The 14996-nt window shown below is 42.5% G+C and overlaps 1 protein-coding gene across 7 annotated transcripts in view; it reads right to left on the bottom strand.

The window, feature by feature from the left end:
* Positions 1 to 3611: 3611 nt before the first annotated feature.
* The window catches only part of ARHGAP19 (Rho GTPase activating protein 19), a 70520-nt gene continuing 59135 nt past the window's right edge, over positions 3612 to 14996 (bottom strand). For all 7 annotated transcript variants that reach the window (XM_086379372.1, XM_086379370.1, XM_086379374.1 and 4 more), the window contains 3 exons: positions 12966 to 13076; positions 12360 to 12438; positions 3612 to 7616 (listed from right to left, as the gene is read on the bottom strand). In XM_086379372.1, the coding sequence (XP_086235498.1) occupies positions 7612 to 7616; positions 12360 to 12438; positions 12966 to 13076 (195 nt within the window). In that variant the 3' untranslated portion in view covers positions 3612 to 7611. The remainder of the gene's footprint in view (positions 7617 to 12359; positions 12439 to 12965; positions 13077 to 14996) is intronic.

Below are 14996 nucleotides of genomic sequence, written 5' to 3' on the forward strand. Positions count from 1 at the left end.
CATTTTTAATGTTTCCTCTCCTCTGATCAGCACAGCTTCCATCTCGCTTTCAGTAGTTGTCTGCATCTAGGAATAGGAAGAGCCTTCTTAATACACACACATTTCAGTCTCCACAGTTTATAGCAGCATTTTTATCCACATGGAAAATACAGGACACACGCCACCTACTGTGAGTTCATTAACTTAAAAATATCTTGATGGATCACAACACAGACAAACCCTAAAGGGCAGCGCCCCCTCTGGGAGAGACAGGCAGCGCTTGACACACACCGAGCAAAGTCCTCTTGGAGGAACCTTACCGCCCCAGGGCTGCAGCCCACAGGTATTGGTGAGCTGGACCACGCTGAGGATTCCCAGAGCCCACCATGAATGGCAGGAGCCAAGCCCAGAGAAGCCAAAGGATAAACCTGTCACTGCTTTTTTCTGCCCTCCCCTCCACTCCCCATGGTGGTCTCAGGACTAAACGAAAAGAGGTGATGTGACCACAGGAACTGATGGAGTTGAGGAATAGGTTCTGGGGAAGAAAGAATAGTCTCGGATTAGAGCCCCAGGAGTTGTGGGGGGAAAAGCAACATAAGTCATATAGGTAATTTAATATTTTCTAGCAATCACGTTAAAAAGATAAAAATAAACAGGTAAGATTAATTTTAATAATTAATACAATATACTAAAATATCAAGGAATCAATATAAAATTAGAGACATTTTTATATTCTTTTTCTTATTCTTTGAATTCTGGGGTGTATTTCATACTTAACAGAACATCTTAATTTAGACTGGCCACATTTCAAGTGCTCAGTACCCACATGTGGCCAGAGGCTACCATACTGGGGCAATGCATGTGGGAGAGCAACAAATGAGGATAGACTTTGCGGTGGGGGCATGGTGTGTTTCAGTGGGCACCAACCCTCCTGGGTCTGAACACCGTTCCTGGAGGGCACACCACGCTATCACCCCAGAGCCAGCACTGGGCATCGTTGGAGAAAGTCCTGTGCAGACCTGGGTCCCAGCTAGGAGCAGCGCAGCACTGTGCAGAAGATGCCACATGGGGCTTGAGGGCCAAAGCCAGACTGTGGAGGGCTTGTGTTTGGCTCCCATGATTTTTGGGTTTTTTTTTTAAGTGTCATCGTATTTTTATTTTCCTTTATACTTGGCCCTGTTCTTCCCAATTCACCCCTCCCCGTTTTGTGGACTTATTAGGAGTTTTTCCATCATGTGATAGCTCCCCTTTATTCTCATCTGTTTGGCTGTTCATTTGAAGACAGCCAGTGGGAGGAACTTGTATTACAATTTGTTTTTAATATTTATGTATTTGGTTACAGGTCTTAGTTGAAGCATACAGGGTCTTCAATTCTCGTTGCAACATGCTGGATCTTTAGTTGCAGCACGTCGGATCTAGTTTCCTGACCAGGGATTGAATCCAGGCCCCCTGCACTAGGAGCTCAGAGTTTTTGCCACTAAACCACCAGGGAAGTCCCTCCCATGGTGTTTTTCAATCTCTCAAAGCAGTTGTTGTTTTCATGACTTTACACTTCCTTCCTGGCTCCTACAGACATTGGGTGTGTGACCCTGCTTCAGACCACAGTTCTTAAAGCCCTGGATGTTAACCTTGACTCTACTGCTTTTTAGTTGACAATGGATACATTAAACTCTTCATATGTCTTTTACTATAAAACTGGAGTTAAGAATACTTCACAGAGATGTATGACTTTAACGAGAGAAGGAATTAATTGGCCAGCACAAAGCTGAGTACATAAGCACTCAAAAAATTGTGGTATTAATTTTTCATTCAGACGTGAATTCCTTAGAGGCCCTATTATATTCCTCTTCCAATACTGGAAAACTGGCGAGTACACGGGCAGGAGAAGCTCTTAAAAGCATCCCCGACTTTGGTGCCAAGGAATGGCTTCCGCAATTACAATTTTAAGACAATCTGTTTCCCTTCTTTGTTGCCCACGGATATGGCTCTACTGAATTAAGCATTCCTTGGGGCCAAGGCATCAAAAATTTTAAAAGACTGACTTCTAGTGATAAAAGGAGAAAGCTAACAATGACACCAAGGGCCCTCCTACTAATCTGCATACTGGTTCCAAGGCCGAAGACTGGGATCTGGGCACTGGGTGCTTCCAATAAAGGGTAAGATATTAATGATCAACTAGGATCAAGACCCAGCCACTACTCAACCCCGATTTTTGGTTTTGCTTTTTATAGGGAATTTATGAGGCTAGGACATAAAAGAAGCACCAAACAAACCTGATGGTCCCACCACAACCCTGTAGCCTAGGTCTCAGGCTTCTCACCATTCCCACTCTCTGTGCTTCTAATTTAGAATCAAGGCGGGGCAAAAATGGGCCACCTGCCATGGGGCACAAAGGCCCTGGAGGGGGAGAGAGCCGGAAGACTCTTCCCAGTTCTCTCTTTCCCACCTCCTCTCCCCGTTGTGTAATGCATGTCTGCTTCTTCACTCCATTCTGTAACTCAATGATTAATGGTCATGTGCTCAGCACTGGACTAGACATTTGAGCCTCTTCCTATTTTTCAGAGCAACTCCCTGTCCCTCTACCCCTTTTCCTTTTGCATTACTGAGTTTCCCATGTGCTGTTAAGAGTCCCTCCACACTTTAAAGAAACAGAACTAGCTCCTTTTTCTATTGCAAATAATATGAACTGGTCCTTGGGGGATGAGGAGAGAGTGACAGACGGTCTGAGTGGCACCTTAGGGAGCTAACACAGCTCAAGAGGAACACACAGGCAGGTAATGGAGCAAAAACAAGAGTTTTTTATTTCTATTCTGGATGTAACTCTTTTGTTATCAAAAATAACCATGTCGGCATCAGTAAGCAGCTGATTATAAAATGTGTCCTTGGCAGAGACAGAGAAAGTTAGCATTGAATGAATACCTGCCATCTGCCAGGCACAATGTAAGGCTAGTGGTGCTCAGTATTTGGTGGCCAAGGACTCCTCTGGGAGTCATGGAGGCTCTGAAATCTCTGCCTTAGAAAAATTCAAACACACACAAAATTTTACATAGAATTACAGGAGCAAAAAATTCCTGAAATCACAAACTCCAGATTAAAACCTTTGTGCTAAGCCCCTACATGTGCCTCTTGAGCATGGCATCATTGAGATGGTATCGTTACCCACTCCCTTACAGAGTGGGGAACATGCCCAAGCCCACATATGTAAGTGACAGAAACAACATCTCAAGCAGAGTTGTCTAAACACTGCAGCTTGCTGGCCTAGATGAAAATGTCACTTGGTTTTTACTGTTACTATAACCATCACTCCTTATTTTAAATGAGGAAATAAAGATTATGTGAGAAACCGAAATCTGGGCAAAGCATTCTAGACTCAGCCAAGGGAAATCAGGGAACTCAAAATTCCCAGAGGTTCCAATCCCATTTCCAATCAGCCAAAAAAGCCCTACTCCCCCTGAACCCACCCCCCAGCTGGAGAGCAAGCCAAAGACACGCCAGTTCTTAGTGTCACAGTCCTCAGAACAAGAGGCCACCTCTGTCATAGCAACTCAGTCAAACTTGAAACAATGTTTTTAAGAGGCAACCTCTCTTTAATCCATCAGTCAAATGTAAATGAAGAGACTGATCAAAGCCTATAGATATGAAACAAAAGAAATTTAATTTCAGAATATTACATGAATATAAAAGAAAAACAATACATGTTTCTTTACAGTTACATATATATATATACAGGATATAGTTGAATAAGAATGAAAAAATTAAAAATGGTTAGACAGTTAAGAAACCTTGCTTCTCTTGTTGAGCGAGCTTGGGGGTAGTGAAAAGGCAAGCCTTGCTATGTAGTAAAGGACCCTGGGGCAGGGGTGCTTTTCCCAACCAGTTCTGCTGGCCCCCAAACATGTCTGGGGGAGTGCTCAATGGCTCTTTAGCATCTGCTGTGGCCTCGCACACTCCAGTTTCCATGGTAACCCAAGCACTCAGGCTAGTAAGTCTTAACTCCACCTCCTCGTCAGCCCTCCCATCCACTCTCCACCTGTGGAAACAGCTCAGCATGACCTGCGGAGGAAAGCCAGCTTTCCCACAGTGAGTTTTAGATCAGATTAATTACCACTGGTCTGAAAAGCTTGTGCATCTTATAAACCTGAATCTTCCCCAGTTTCTACAGCAGTCCTGCCAACTGCTGGTATCTAGCTTTGGATCCAGGTCCTGTCTTCGGTACCAAGGCTTCCAGATGGATACAGCTCTCTCCTGGGGAAAGGAATTCTACTCAGAAAAGACTTCAGAATGAGAGCCAGTTTCAGGCATCTGTGTGAGGCTCTGCAGGAAGTAAGGAAGCAGATGAACTCGAGAGACCATTCTGCAACCACAGGATCTCCCGGAAGGCGGTGTTTTAAACCGTATCCTAACAGAGGTTTCTATGAGGAAAGCTGAACAGAAACACTGCTGTTCCAGAGGAGAGAATGGCTCTGCTCTGACACTCTGGAACCACTGGCTTTCTTACAAGCCAACAAAACAGCCACCGCTGGACACCCAGTGATCACCGCAGTTAACCCCAAATTGCTCTGTTTCCCAAGGCAGCCCACTGTCATTCCTGACTACGGAAGATTCGTTCGGGGTAATGAGCTGGTGGAGGGCCAACTAGAGTTTCAGTTTCGATTCATGAGGTACCACCTCCTTGACTGTGTTTTGGCACTCAGGTACAGTCAGTACCATCTAATTCTCTTTCATTGCTGCAGTGGAGTCTTTCAAAGCAGGAACACTGCACCACTGTACCAAGTTAGAAAGTTAGGAGTCCAGTGCCCAAGGTTTTCACTGATTCAACCAGGATAGCTCACCCAGTGCCAACTGATCTGAATTAAGGAAGTGGTCTGCATTTTTTATGCTTGAGCCCACACAAGATATACTGCCCCCCATTAATATTACATCAAAATCCACCGCAACTGACCCCAGAAAGAAAGGAAAATTTAAAAACAAGAGGCATTTCCAAAGAAATTGTTTCAACATGAAAAACAAACATAAAACAGAATTTTTAAATATTACATATTTTTTAAATTGTTGAATACTGGCTCAAAAATGCCTGCCCACCAAGTCAGAAGGGCAATAGTATCCTCCTGTAGCAAATGCTTAAAAGGTCTTTGTTTTTTCATTCTCTGTAAGATTCCACAGGATTAGAACAGTTACATATTATAAGGCAGAAGAGGTTATGCTGTTTATTTCTCAAATCTGGATTCCAACTACATCACAGCTTCTGTTAAAAAACAAACAAGAAAAGACCTATCATACCCTTACAGCAAGGGAAATCATATTTAATAAATACTTTAATGGAACACACATACCCAAATACCCACATAAACTGCCCAAAGGGGCAAGCTATATAAAAACACGTGACAGGATCTCTCACCACCCCAGCCCCAGAGCACCAGCCTGGATTACTAACTGCACTCAACCAACTAAACCTCAAATAGAGCCTCCCTCAAACAGAACCACAGAAGCACCTCGATGACAAGGAGGTATGAGGCCACTGCTCCGCTCCCTCCACCTGTGCCAGACCGTGCCACTCCAGAACGAGATGCTTAGACAAACTAAGAGAGCAAGTACCGAGTTACGGGAGGACACCACTCTCACCCGGCCGTACCAGAAGGGGTCTGTTTGAACTCACTGATAGCTGGTGCAAGAAATTTTATAAGGAAAAAAGTCAAATAGAACCCTACATGTATGAACTTGCTAATAAGTATTTTTTAAGAATGACATAAAACTACTGTAGAGAAAGGGACTTTTGAGCAGCTTTGTACTCCTAACCATCTATTATTCACAATCTATCAAGTTGGATGGCCAAATTTCCCATTTTTCTCCACTACTTTGTTACAGCGGCAGAAGAAACAGAAAATACAGCAGACAAGACTGACTTCCAGATACAAAAGCAAACTGTGCTCCCCAGAATCATGTTTTGTTTCAGCAATAACACACCATTTCAACAGTTTAAAAATAGGGCAGAAGTCACAGTTTGCTGGGCAACTGCCTCTCCCCCGAGGCCTGACTCAGCTCCGGCACACGGGGTAAGAGTGGTTACGCGTCTAACAGAGCAGGCAGAAGCTCCCTCCTGCCCTGCTCTCCCTGGACAGGGACGTCTCACCTGGGTCAGAGCCTTGCCACTCCTCTCAAACACATGTGAACATCCCCAACCCAGTCAAAGCGCCAGCCCATCTCCCAACTACCCCCGGTGCCCACTGTGACAAGGAAGGGGCGGGCCAGCACATCCCCAACCCAGTCAAAGTGCCAGCCCATCTCCCAACTACCCCCGGTGCCTACTGTGACAAGGAAGGGGCGGGCCAGCACATCCCCAACCCAGTCAAAGCTCCAGCCCATCTCCCAACTACCCCCGGTGCCCACTGTGACAAGCAAAGGGCGGGCCAGCAGCCACTCTTCAACACAGGTGATAAACCACAACTGCTTGCAAACAAGAACATTCTTCCCTTTAAATCTCTCAGTCCTGCAGAGAAACATGCTCGCTTCCGTCCTCCGACTCCAGCTTGCTCTCAGGAGACGGTCCAGCCTGCACACCTGATCCCTTAGAAAGATGCAGTATAATCTCATCCATAAGAGTCGTCCTGGCCATAAAGCCAGCTCCAGCCTAATCCTACGCCGGAGCTTCCCCTACATACAGGTATTTCAGCAAACCTCAAGTAAACTGTTGGTGACATGCCTTGAGTCACAGCGACTGGGCAGAGAAGGCACCACATTGGCACCAGAGATGTTTTAGGTGAGAAGAATCTGAATGGAGGAAGGAGTTCAGCAACCATATGACTATTCTGACATCACTGAGGAAAGAGGAAGACAGGGAGGGAGACAGAAAGGAAGGAGGGAGGAAAGGACACAGTTTAATATCATTTGTTAAGATACTGCATCATTCTGAATTATTCAGTCCTACAGGCCAAACACCTATAATCTCAGGCCCAAGAAATCATAAAAAAAAAAATTCTCAGGAAAGCAATAAATTCTTTGGACACAAATAGGTACTGAGGAGTACAGCCTCATAAGACAAAGAGCTTAAGGTGAAAAGAGAAAAGACATCTGGCTTAGAGCCCATTTCAACTACCTATCCAAAATATGGCTTTTTAAAAAATAAGAAAAAACAAATAAACAAAAACAATACCCAACATATCCCCAATACTATCAAAACAGAGAAAAGTCCAAACTATCAGTTAAGAATAACATCGATCCACTAGGATTGTCTGCACTTTTTAAAAAAAATCACTGCAGCTGAGCACAAACTTCAAATTTTCAAAAAACAGAACCTGCCTAAACAAACACATGGACTAGGCAGAGGAGTCTGCCTGGTTCTGCTCATTGACTGTGCTGTGTGTAAGCTGGTGTGGCTGTTTAGTGGTTTCCCCAGAACATTTTTTTTAAAGAGAGACTCGCTAGCACCAGTTTAGTAGGCAGAATCTGCAGACATCTCCGCTGAGTGAGGTTAGAGGTATCAGTTGAGTCACAGGATTAGTTGGCTTTCACAATTCAACACGCAGCAAGCGCGCTGCAAGTCCCAGCTTCTCTGTGGGTGGTCACGGCCACTGGGCCACAGAAGGAAGAATTCTGGGTGGACAACAGGAAAACTCTGGATCCTTCAGAAGAATCCTAGGCTGAAACAGAAAAAGGAACATTAAACACATTTGTAAGTATTTATTTCTGCAAATATCCCACCTAAAAGCTAGAGAAATCTATACTTAGTATTTTCTACAACCTGAGGGTTAGAGATCCGTTGGATCATCGAAAAAGCAAGAGAAACAGAGAAAAACATCTACTTCTGTTTTATTGACTATGCCAAAGCCTTTGACTGTGTGGATCACAACTGTGGAAAATTAAAGAGATGGGAAAACCTGCTTCTTGAGAAATCTATATGCAGATCAGGAAGCAACAGTTACAACTGGACGTGGAACAACAGACTGGTTCCAAATAGGGAAAGGAGTATGTCAAGGCTGTATATTGTCACCCTGCTTATTTAACTTACCTGCAGAGTACATCATGAGAAATGCTGAGCTGGATGAAGCACAAGCTGGAATCAATATTGCTGGGAGATATATCAATAACCTCAGATATGCAGATGACACCACCCTTATGGCAGAAAGCAAAGAAGAACTAAAGAGCCTCTTGATGAAAGTGAAAGAGGAGAGTGAAAAAGTTGGCTTAAAACTCAGCATTCAGAAAACTAAGATCATGGCATCTGGTCCCATCACTTCATGTGATGGGATACCAATGTATCCTTCAAAAATAACTTATGCTTGGGAAATAGATGGGGAAACAGTGGAAACAGTGACAGATTTTATTTTGGGGGGCTCCAAAATCACTGCAAATGATGATTGCAGCCATGAAATTAGAAGACACTTACTCCTCGGAAGAAAAGTTATGACCAACCTGCTGCTGCTGCTGCTAAGTCACTTCAGTCGTGTCCAACTCTGTGCGACCCCATAGACGGCAGCCCACCAGGCTCCCCCGTCCCTGGGATTCTCCAGGCAAGAATACTGGAGTGGGTTGCCATTTCCTTCTCCAATGCAAGAAAGTGAAAAGTGAAAGTGAAGTCGCTCAGTCGTGTCCGACTCTTAGCGATCCCATGAACTACAGCCTACCAGGCTCCTCCGTCCATGGGATTTTCCAGGCAAGAGTACTGGAGTGGGGTGCCATCGTATTCTCCGATGACCAACCTAGACAGCATATTAAAAAGCAGAGACATTACTTTGCCAACAAAGGTCCATCTAGTCAAGGCTATGGTTTTTCAGTGGTCATGTATGGATGTGAAAGTTGGACTATAAAGAAAGCTGAATGCCGAAGAATTGATGCTTTTGAACTGTGGTGTTGGAGAAGACTCTTGAGAGTCCCTTGGACTGCAAGGAGATCCAACCAGTCCATCCTAAAGGAGATCAGTCCTGGATGTTCATTGGTAGGACTGATGTTGAAGCTGAAACTCCAATATTTTGGCCACCTGATGTGAAGAGCTGACTCATTTGAAAAGACCCTGATGCTGGGAAAGATTGAAGGTGGGAGGAGAAGGGCATGACAGAAGATGAGATGGTTGGATGGCATCACTGACTCAATGGATGTGAGTTTGAGTAAACTCCGGGAGTTGGTGATGGACAGGGAGGCCTGGCGTGCTGCAGTCCATGGGGTCGCAAAGAGTCAGACACGACTGAGCGACTGAACTGAACGGAACTGTTGGTTAGAGAGTCTAATTGAGAATTGTTTAGTCTCTACCAAGTAAGTATCATTTTGTTCTCTTGCCCTAATCTCACTTTATTAAATCATCTTAATGGCAATAACACTAGCTTTACTGAGTGCATATTTTGTGCCAGGCGTTGCTGAATTCTTTATGTACATTGTCTCATTTACTCTCACAAAAAACTGCATGAAGTAATGTTCTTGCCATATTATAGGTAAAGAATCTGAAGCCTATACAAATGAACTTGCCCCAAGATATATAGCTATTAAGGCTGCAGACTAAAACCTAGTTTAACTGAACTCAAAGCTCATATTCTTACCACCACTACACCTCTCGCCAGCAAATGTTTACTAAATACCTACTGGATGCAAGGTAGTCATTACTGTGCAGAAGAGAAGGGCGGGGGGTCACAAATACATTAAGTTTGGCCTTTGTCTTCCAAAAGAGAAACTAGCTAAAGAAGTAAGACAAAACATATGAAGTAAATAACTAAGATAAATCACATTAAATGTCAACATTTTAGCAATGTCAATAAGAGTTCAAAGGAAAAAGTACATTTGTCTGAGTTAGCCAAAGAAGATTTCGCACAGGAGGTAGGGTTTAGGCTGGGCTTTGAACAATGGCTAGAATTCTGACTGCTGAAAATAATACCCATTAATACAAAGGTGCTAAATCAGCAGTTCTCATCCGGGAGTGATTCTGCCTCCTCCCTTGAAAGGGATATTTGGCAATGTCAAGGGGCAGACACTGGTTACAACGGGAAGAAGGGTACTGGCATCCAGCGAGTAGAGACCAGGAATGCTACGAACTCTCTCACGCAGTGCACAGGACAGCTCCCCACAGCAAAGAATTATCTGATTTAAAATGTCAATAGTGCCACCTGAGAAACTCCAGGCTAAATGCATGTCTTTGGGTATACACTATGATGATGATAATAAAATTGCAATATCTTCTTCAAAAAAAAATTTGTTCCTTTAATAAAATCAACATCAAAAAAAAAAAAAAATCTAGTACTGTATTCATTGTGTAAAAGAAAGGGATGGCAGGCACTTGGATCTGTGGACCTGGAGACTAGACAGAGTTCAGATCTGGAGCCGCAGGCTGGGGAAAGGGTATCAGAGAACAGAACTGAGCTGCAGAAGTAGACCAAACTGCTAAGAGGACAGGCATGGCGGGGAGGGGAGGGACAGGCAGAGCCTTAAGACAGAGCACTGAAAAAACATGGAGAGAGGGAAGGGGAAGCAGACGACAGTAAAGCACTGCAGAGATGGAAAAAAATTAGAGGAAGGAAGAGAAGGAGAATAGCGTGAAGTCATGACACCCACAGGTGTTCCCAGACAGAGCAAGTGAACAGGGAGAAGGTAAAGTGAAAATACCACTGCCTAAGCCAGTGGGAGGTCATTCATTATCTGTGGGCCTCCACTTTTCTGAATCATTAACATTTTTGAGAATCTTATAAAAACTATATATTCTCTCTTCCAGAAAGATGTTCATATGCACCTACACATAAAACTCCAACAATAATACCAGGAACTTTATCAGAGCCCTTAGAAAGTCCACAGTAAACAGGAAGAATCCCTGCTCTAAAACTTCTTGGTAAAATATTAAACTAGCTTATTTTTTTAATGCATTTCTTTCTTCTAAAAGTACAGCTGTCGACATAGACAGTATTTCTTGATTATCTTCAAAAATGAAAGCAATAAAAGGTGTAACTACTACAAACAAATGTATCCTTCAAAAATAACTTATGCTTGGTTTGGACTTAGATGATACAAGTAGAAATCTTTAGACACACATACTCCAAACCCTGAACTTGCCTCAGTCAGTCAACTGAGCCTACAAGTCAGAGGCAGCATGGAAGGAAGAGAGAGTTCACATCGTTCATTCAAGGATAAGCAAGAAGACCACACTGAAATCTAATTTCCTAGAAAAGAATAAAGATTCATCTGTAAGGACTGGGCTTTTGTTCTTATTCTATTGCTTATGTCTCAAACAGTAAGTATGCTTGTATTTCAATGGTAAAATGAGCATATCAAACCAGAAATTACTTCATCTGCCATGCAAACCTTATAGAACCAGACCAAGTCTTGCCCAGTTTTCGTTAGTAACAATTACTGCTGCTGCTGCTGCTGCTAAGTCACTTCAGTCGTGTCCGACTCTGTGCGACCCCATAAACAGCAGCCCACAAGGCTCCCCCGTCCTAGGATTCTCCAGGCAAGAACACTGGAGTGGGTTGCCATTTCCTTCTCCAGTACATGAAAGTGAAAAGTGAAAGTGAAGTCGCTCAGTCATGTCCGACTCTTCGCGATCCCATGGACTGCAGCCTACCAGGCTCCTCCGTCCATGGGATTTTCCAGGCAAGAGTACTGGAGTGGGGTGCCATTGCCTTCTCCAAGTAACAATTACTTCTGCCTGTTAATGCTTTAACAATCACAATGTGCTTTCAAAACATTGTTTTAATTGAGACTCATTAGCAATCTAAGAAGTAGATACAACTGTTAATATTATCTCCATTTTCGGAGGAGAAAGTGGGCTGAGAAGGAGTGGCTGGTCCTAACCACAGACCCCCTGGGCTTTCCAGTGAGCCATGGGGCTTCCTCAGAGAAAAGCGCAGCAGATGGTGCCCTCCATCGGCTGAGCCTTGGGCAATCAGCAGTCTCAGCACTAAATTATCCTTTTTACCCTAAACATCCTTAAAAACATGTTGTATGATCTGATTTCCAGAGTCCTTTAGCATGAGCTCTTTATTTGGAAAGCCTAATTGAATAAACAAAGCTAAAGTCTACACAGAAAAATAACACAATTGTTCCATGTTTGCTGAGCACCTTCTCAGCACTCCTGTACTTGGTTTCACAAGTTAGTTTATACTTGCTTTTAATTTGCTTAACAAGTACTCTTAAAACATCCTTCCCACGTGTCCTGTCTGTCTGAGGATTCAGCGACCCTGTGGGTCTGTGTTCACAGCTCTGCCCTCAGCACCTGGGACAGTTCTGAGTTGATGTTCAGTAACCATCTGCCACATGAACTCCAGGGTAAGGACCCAGCCCTGTCATTTTTACATCACTTCCAAATACCACCATACCGCACTAGGAATTCAAAACCTGCTGCTGACTGACTAGATGCAGAAAGGAACGACATTCACTAAGACATACGGGATATGTGCAATTAGTACCTTTTTTCCCCTCTTTCTTCCCCTCAGGCCATTTCAGTCTTGTTGGTGTCATCATGACAGCTGGAGAGCCAGAAAATAACTGCAACAAGAAAATTTTAGAGTGGCTTAAATGTCCTAATGTCATTCGTATAAACAGATTTTGCTAACAGAGGAATTATTTACTTGTTCAATTTCAATATAGAGAGTTTTAACAACATATTCATATCTCACTAATCTTAACTGTTTTATTGCTGGCCTAATGAAGTAACCATTCCTGGAAGGATGATTCCGTGGCTAATGCAGTGTCAGGCAGGCCTGGCTCAAATGTTACCCAGCCTGTGGAGTCTCCCAGTCAGAACTGCTGCCTCCAGCACTTTGTGTGTGGGTATTTCACTGCGTTTGTCACTTCTGCCTACGTCTGGCTACGTCCTCCCTGAACTTGAAATGTGTTTGTTGAATGAATCAGCGAAAGCCTACAGAAAGAAGACAATCAGCATAAATGAAAAGATAGAGAAAAAAGGCTGAATGGCCCAAAGAAACAGAGTAAAACAAATGATGGCATGTTAATTTTCTTCTTTTCTACAGATGAACACCCACAAAGAAAAAGTACAAAGAACAGTATCTTACCAAGTTCATATTTTCTTTGCTGGCTCTCTTCAATTCACCAATGGCTACCGAATCCGGAGTAGGGTATTTGTTTTTCTTTTCTGACATCATCTGATTTCCCAGGACCTTCCGCTGATTTAGGAAAAGAAAATATGTGATTTATAAACAGCTACTATATCTGTATTATATATATCTATACTGGCCTTCAAAACTACAGTTTCTTAAGTTAAAAAATCTCAGCTCTCTGATAAAGAGTCCCACAGGCATCTTACATGAGAGGTCAAAGCACGTTACTAAAAAACCTAAGATCATTGCCTTCTTTAGATGATCACTATTCTTCTTTAAACTATCTAAGGACTGAAACATTAAAAGAAACTTTATAGTTGATTTAAACCAACTAATATGGGCCAATTACAATGTTTCTGAGGCCATAAAAGAAATGCCAGTTACCTACCAGTATAATTTTTTCCCTAAAGACATGTCTCTGGCAGCTTTTAAGAGTCCCTCCTCCCCTCCCTACTAAGAGACACTTAACACAAGGTCCACTCTAAGATTTTGCTTCCCTGTCATGTCTTCCTCCCACAGGATTGGAAAATTTGGAAAAATTCTCTAAGAGCTCCTATTATAACCACAAGAGGATACGGGCCTTCTTAAAAAGGTCATGTGATTATACTGACATTCACTGCAAGACTAAAAGCCCTTTCATCTCTGAACAGCTTAGAAGCTGATGTAACCTACTGTAACAGCTGACAGTGACAATTCTACCATCTTTGAAGAAATCCTCTCTTTCTTCTCCTTAGAGAATAAATTTGAATTCCAAAAAAAGAACATATCAAAACTAGAACATTAAACTTTACAATATAAACATCAGTAGGAATATTCTGATGCAATAAATCATTTACATAAGAGGAATTTTGGAGGAAAAAAATCTAACCAAAAAAAGGTATCAAAGCAGGAAAGAAATCAAATAGCTAAAACACAGAAATGCTGGAAAAATAAGGCCAGTCCATCTTCCTTTCAGAAATCAGATATCACCACATAGTAAGCTGAATAGGGCATGCCAGGAGTCATAGGACTAGCTATAAAGCTTCCACTGAGTTTTTTAACAGACCTTTCACGATTCCTTTGCTGTCAAGCAGAAACCTACATCTATTATTAGCTTGAAAGTCTCCTTATTTACAACGAAAACACTTAATCCTTCTGTCCTATGAAACTCGCTAACACTGTGTTTAAATTATTGTTCTGAAATGTTTTCTCCTGATAGAATTATAAGATCTTTTATAATTCTAAAGTTTTAAATTCTCTCTCAGTAAAGAAGAGGGCAGATGCCAAGAGAATATTATATTCTTACCTTTCAAGCAACGTTTAGCAATACTTCTAGAACCAACAGCAGAAGAGCTCACTATGAAGAAAAAACTACAGCCATCTAACTTCAGTTAAAGGAACATTTCTTTGACTAACACAGAGAAACATTTATTTAACTATTACTTTCCTTATCACCAATCATCTCTATGACCAAGAAGAGCGACAGACTCTCCTTGGTTTCTTTATGCCTGGAAATTTGATCCCCATCATCAGCTATCTACTGCCACCTGCTGGCAATATGCCTTAGTTACAAGTTCAGATCTTCCAGAAGACCGGGGTAAACTGAATATACAAACAATGATGGCAGCAACAGCACAGAAGTATATGCTGCATTTGCTTTAAAAACAAGATTTTTAATGAAGTTTTAGACGAAGAAAAGAAAACAACTGATCAAAATTTGGGGTTTACCTAAAAGTCACTAGGCTATTGGAAAATCTATTTCTAGTGTCTGTCAACTTTTTCACTTCTCCGTAACTTCAGTAACCTGCACAGTAAATCAGGAATGAGGACTCTGTCCTTAGCCCCAGACGACAGCAAAGGACCTTTATTTCTCTTACCCCTTACTTTTCCAATCACAGAGTCCCTTTCTCCGATTTGAAACACAGCAGAATGCTTTGAAAATTAAAAGCATTTCCAAATTCTATCCTTTTCTCTTTATAAGCGAACCCTTTATAGAACCCCAAAGAA

The sequence above is a fragment of the Bos grunniens genome, chromosome 26 (genome assembly GCF_055505025.1).
Source record: "Bos grunniens cultivar Pamir isolate PY7600 chromosome 26, Bosgru_T2T1.0, whole genome shotgun sequence".
NCBI classification, from domain to species: domain Eukaryota; kingdom Metazoa; phylum Chordata; class Mammalia; order Artiodactyla; family Bovidae; genus Bos; species Bos grunniens.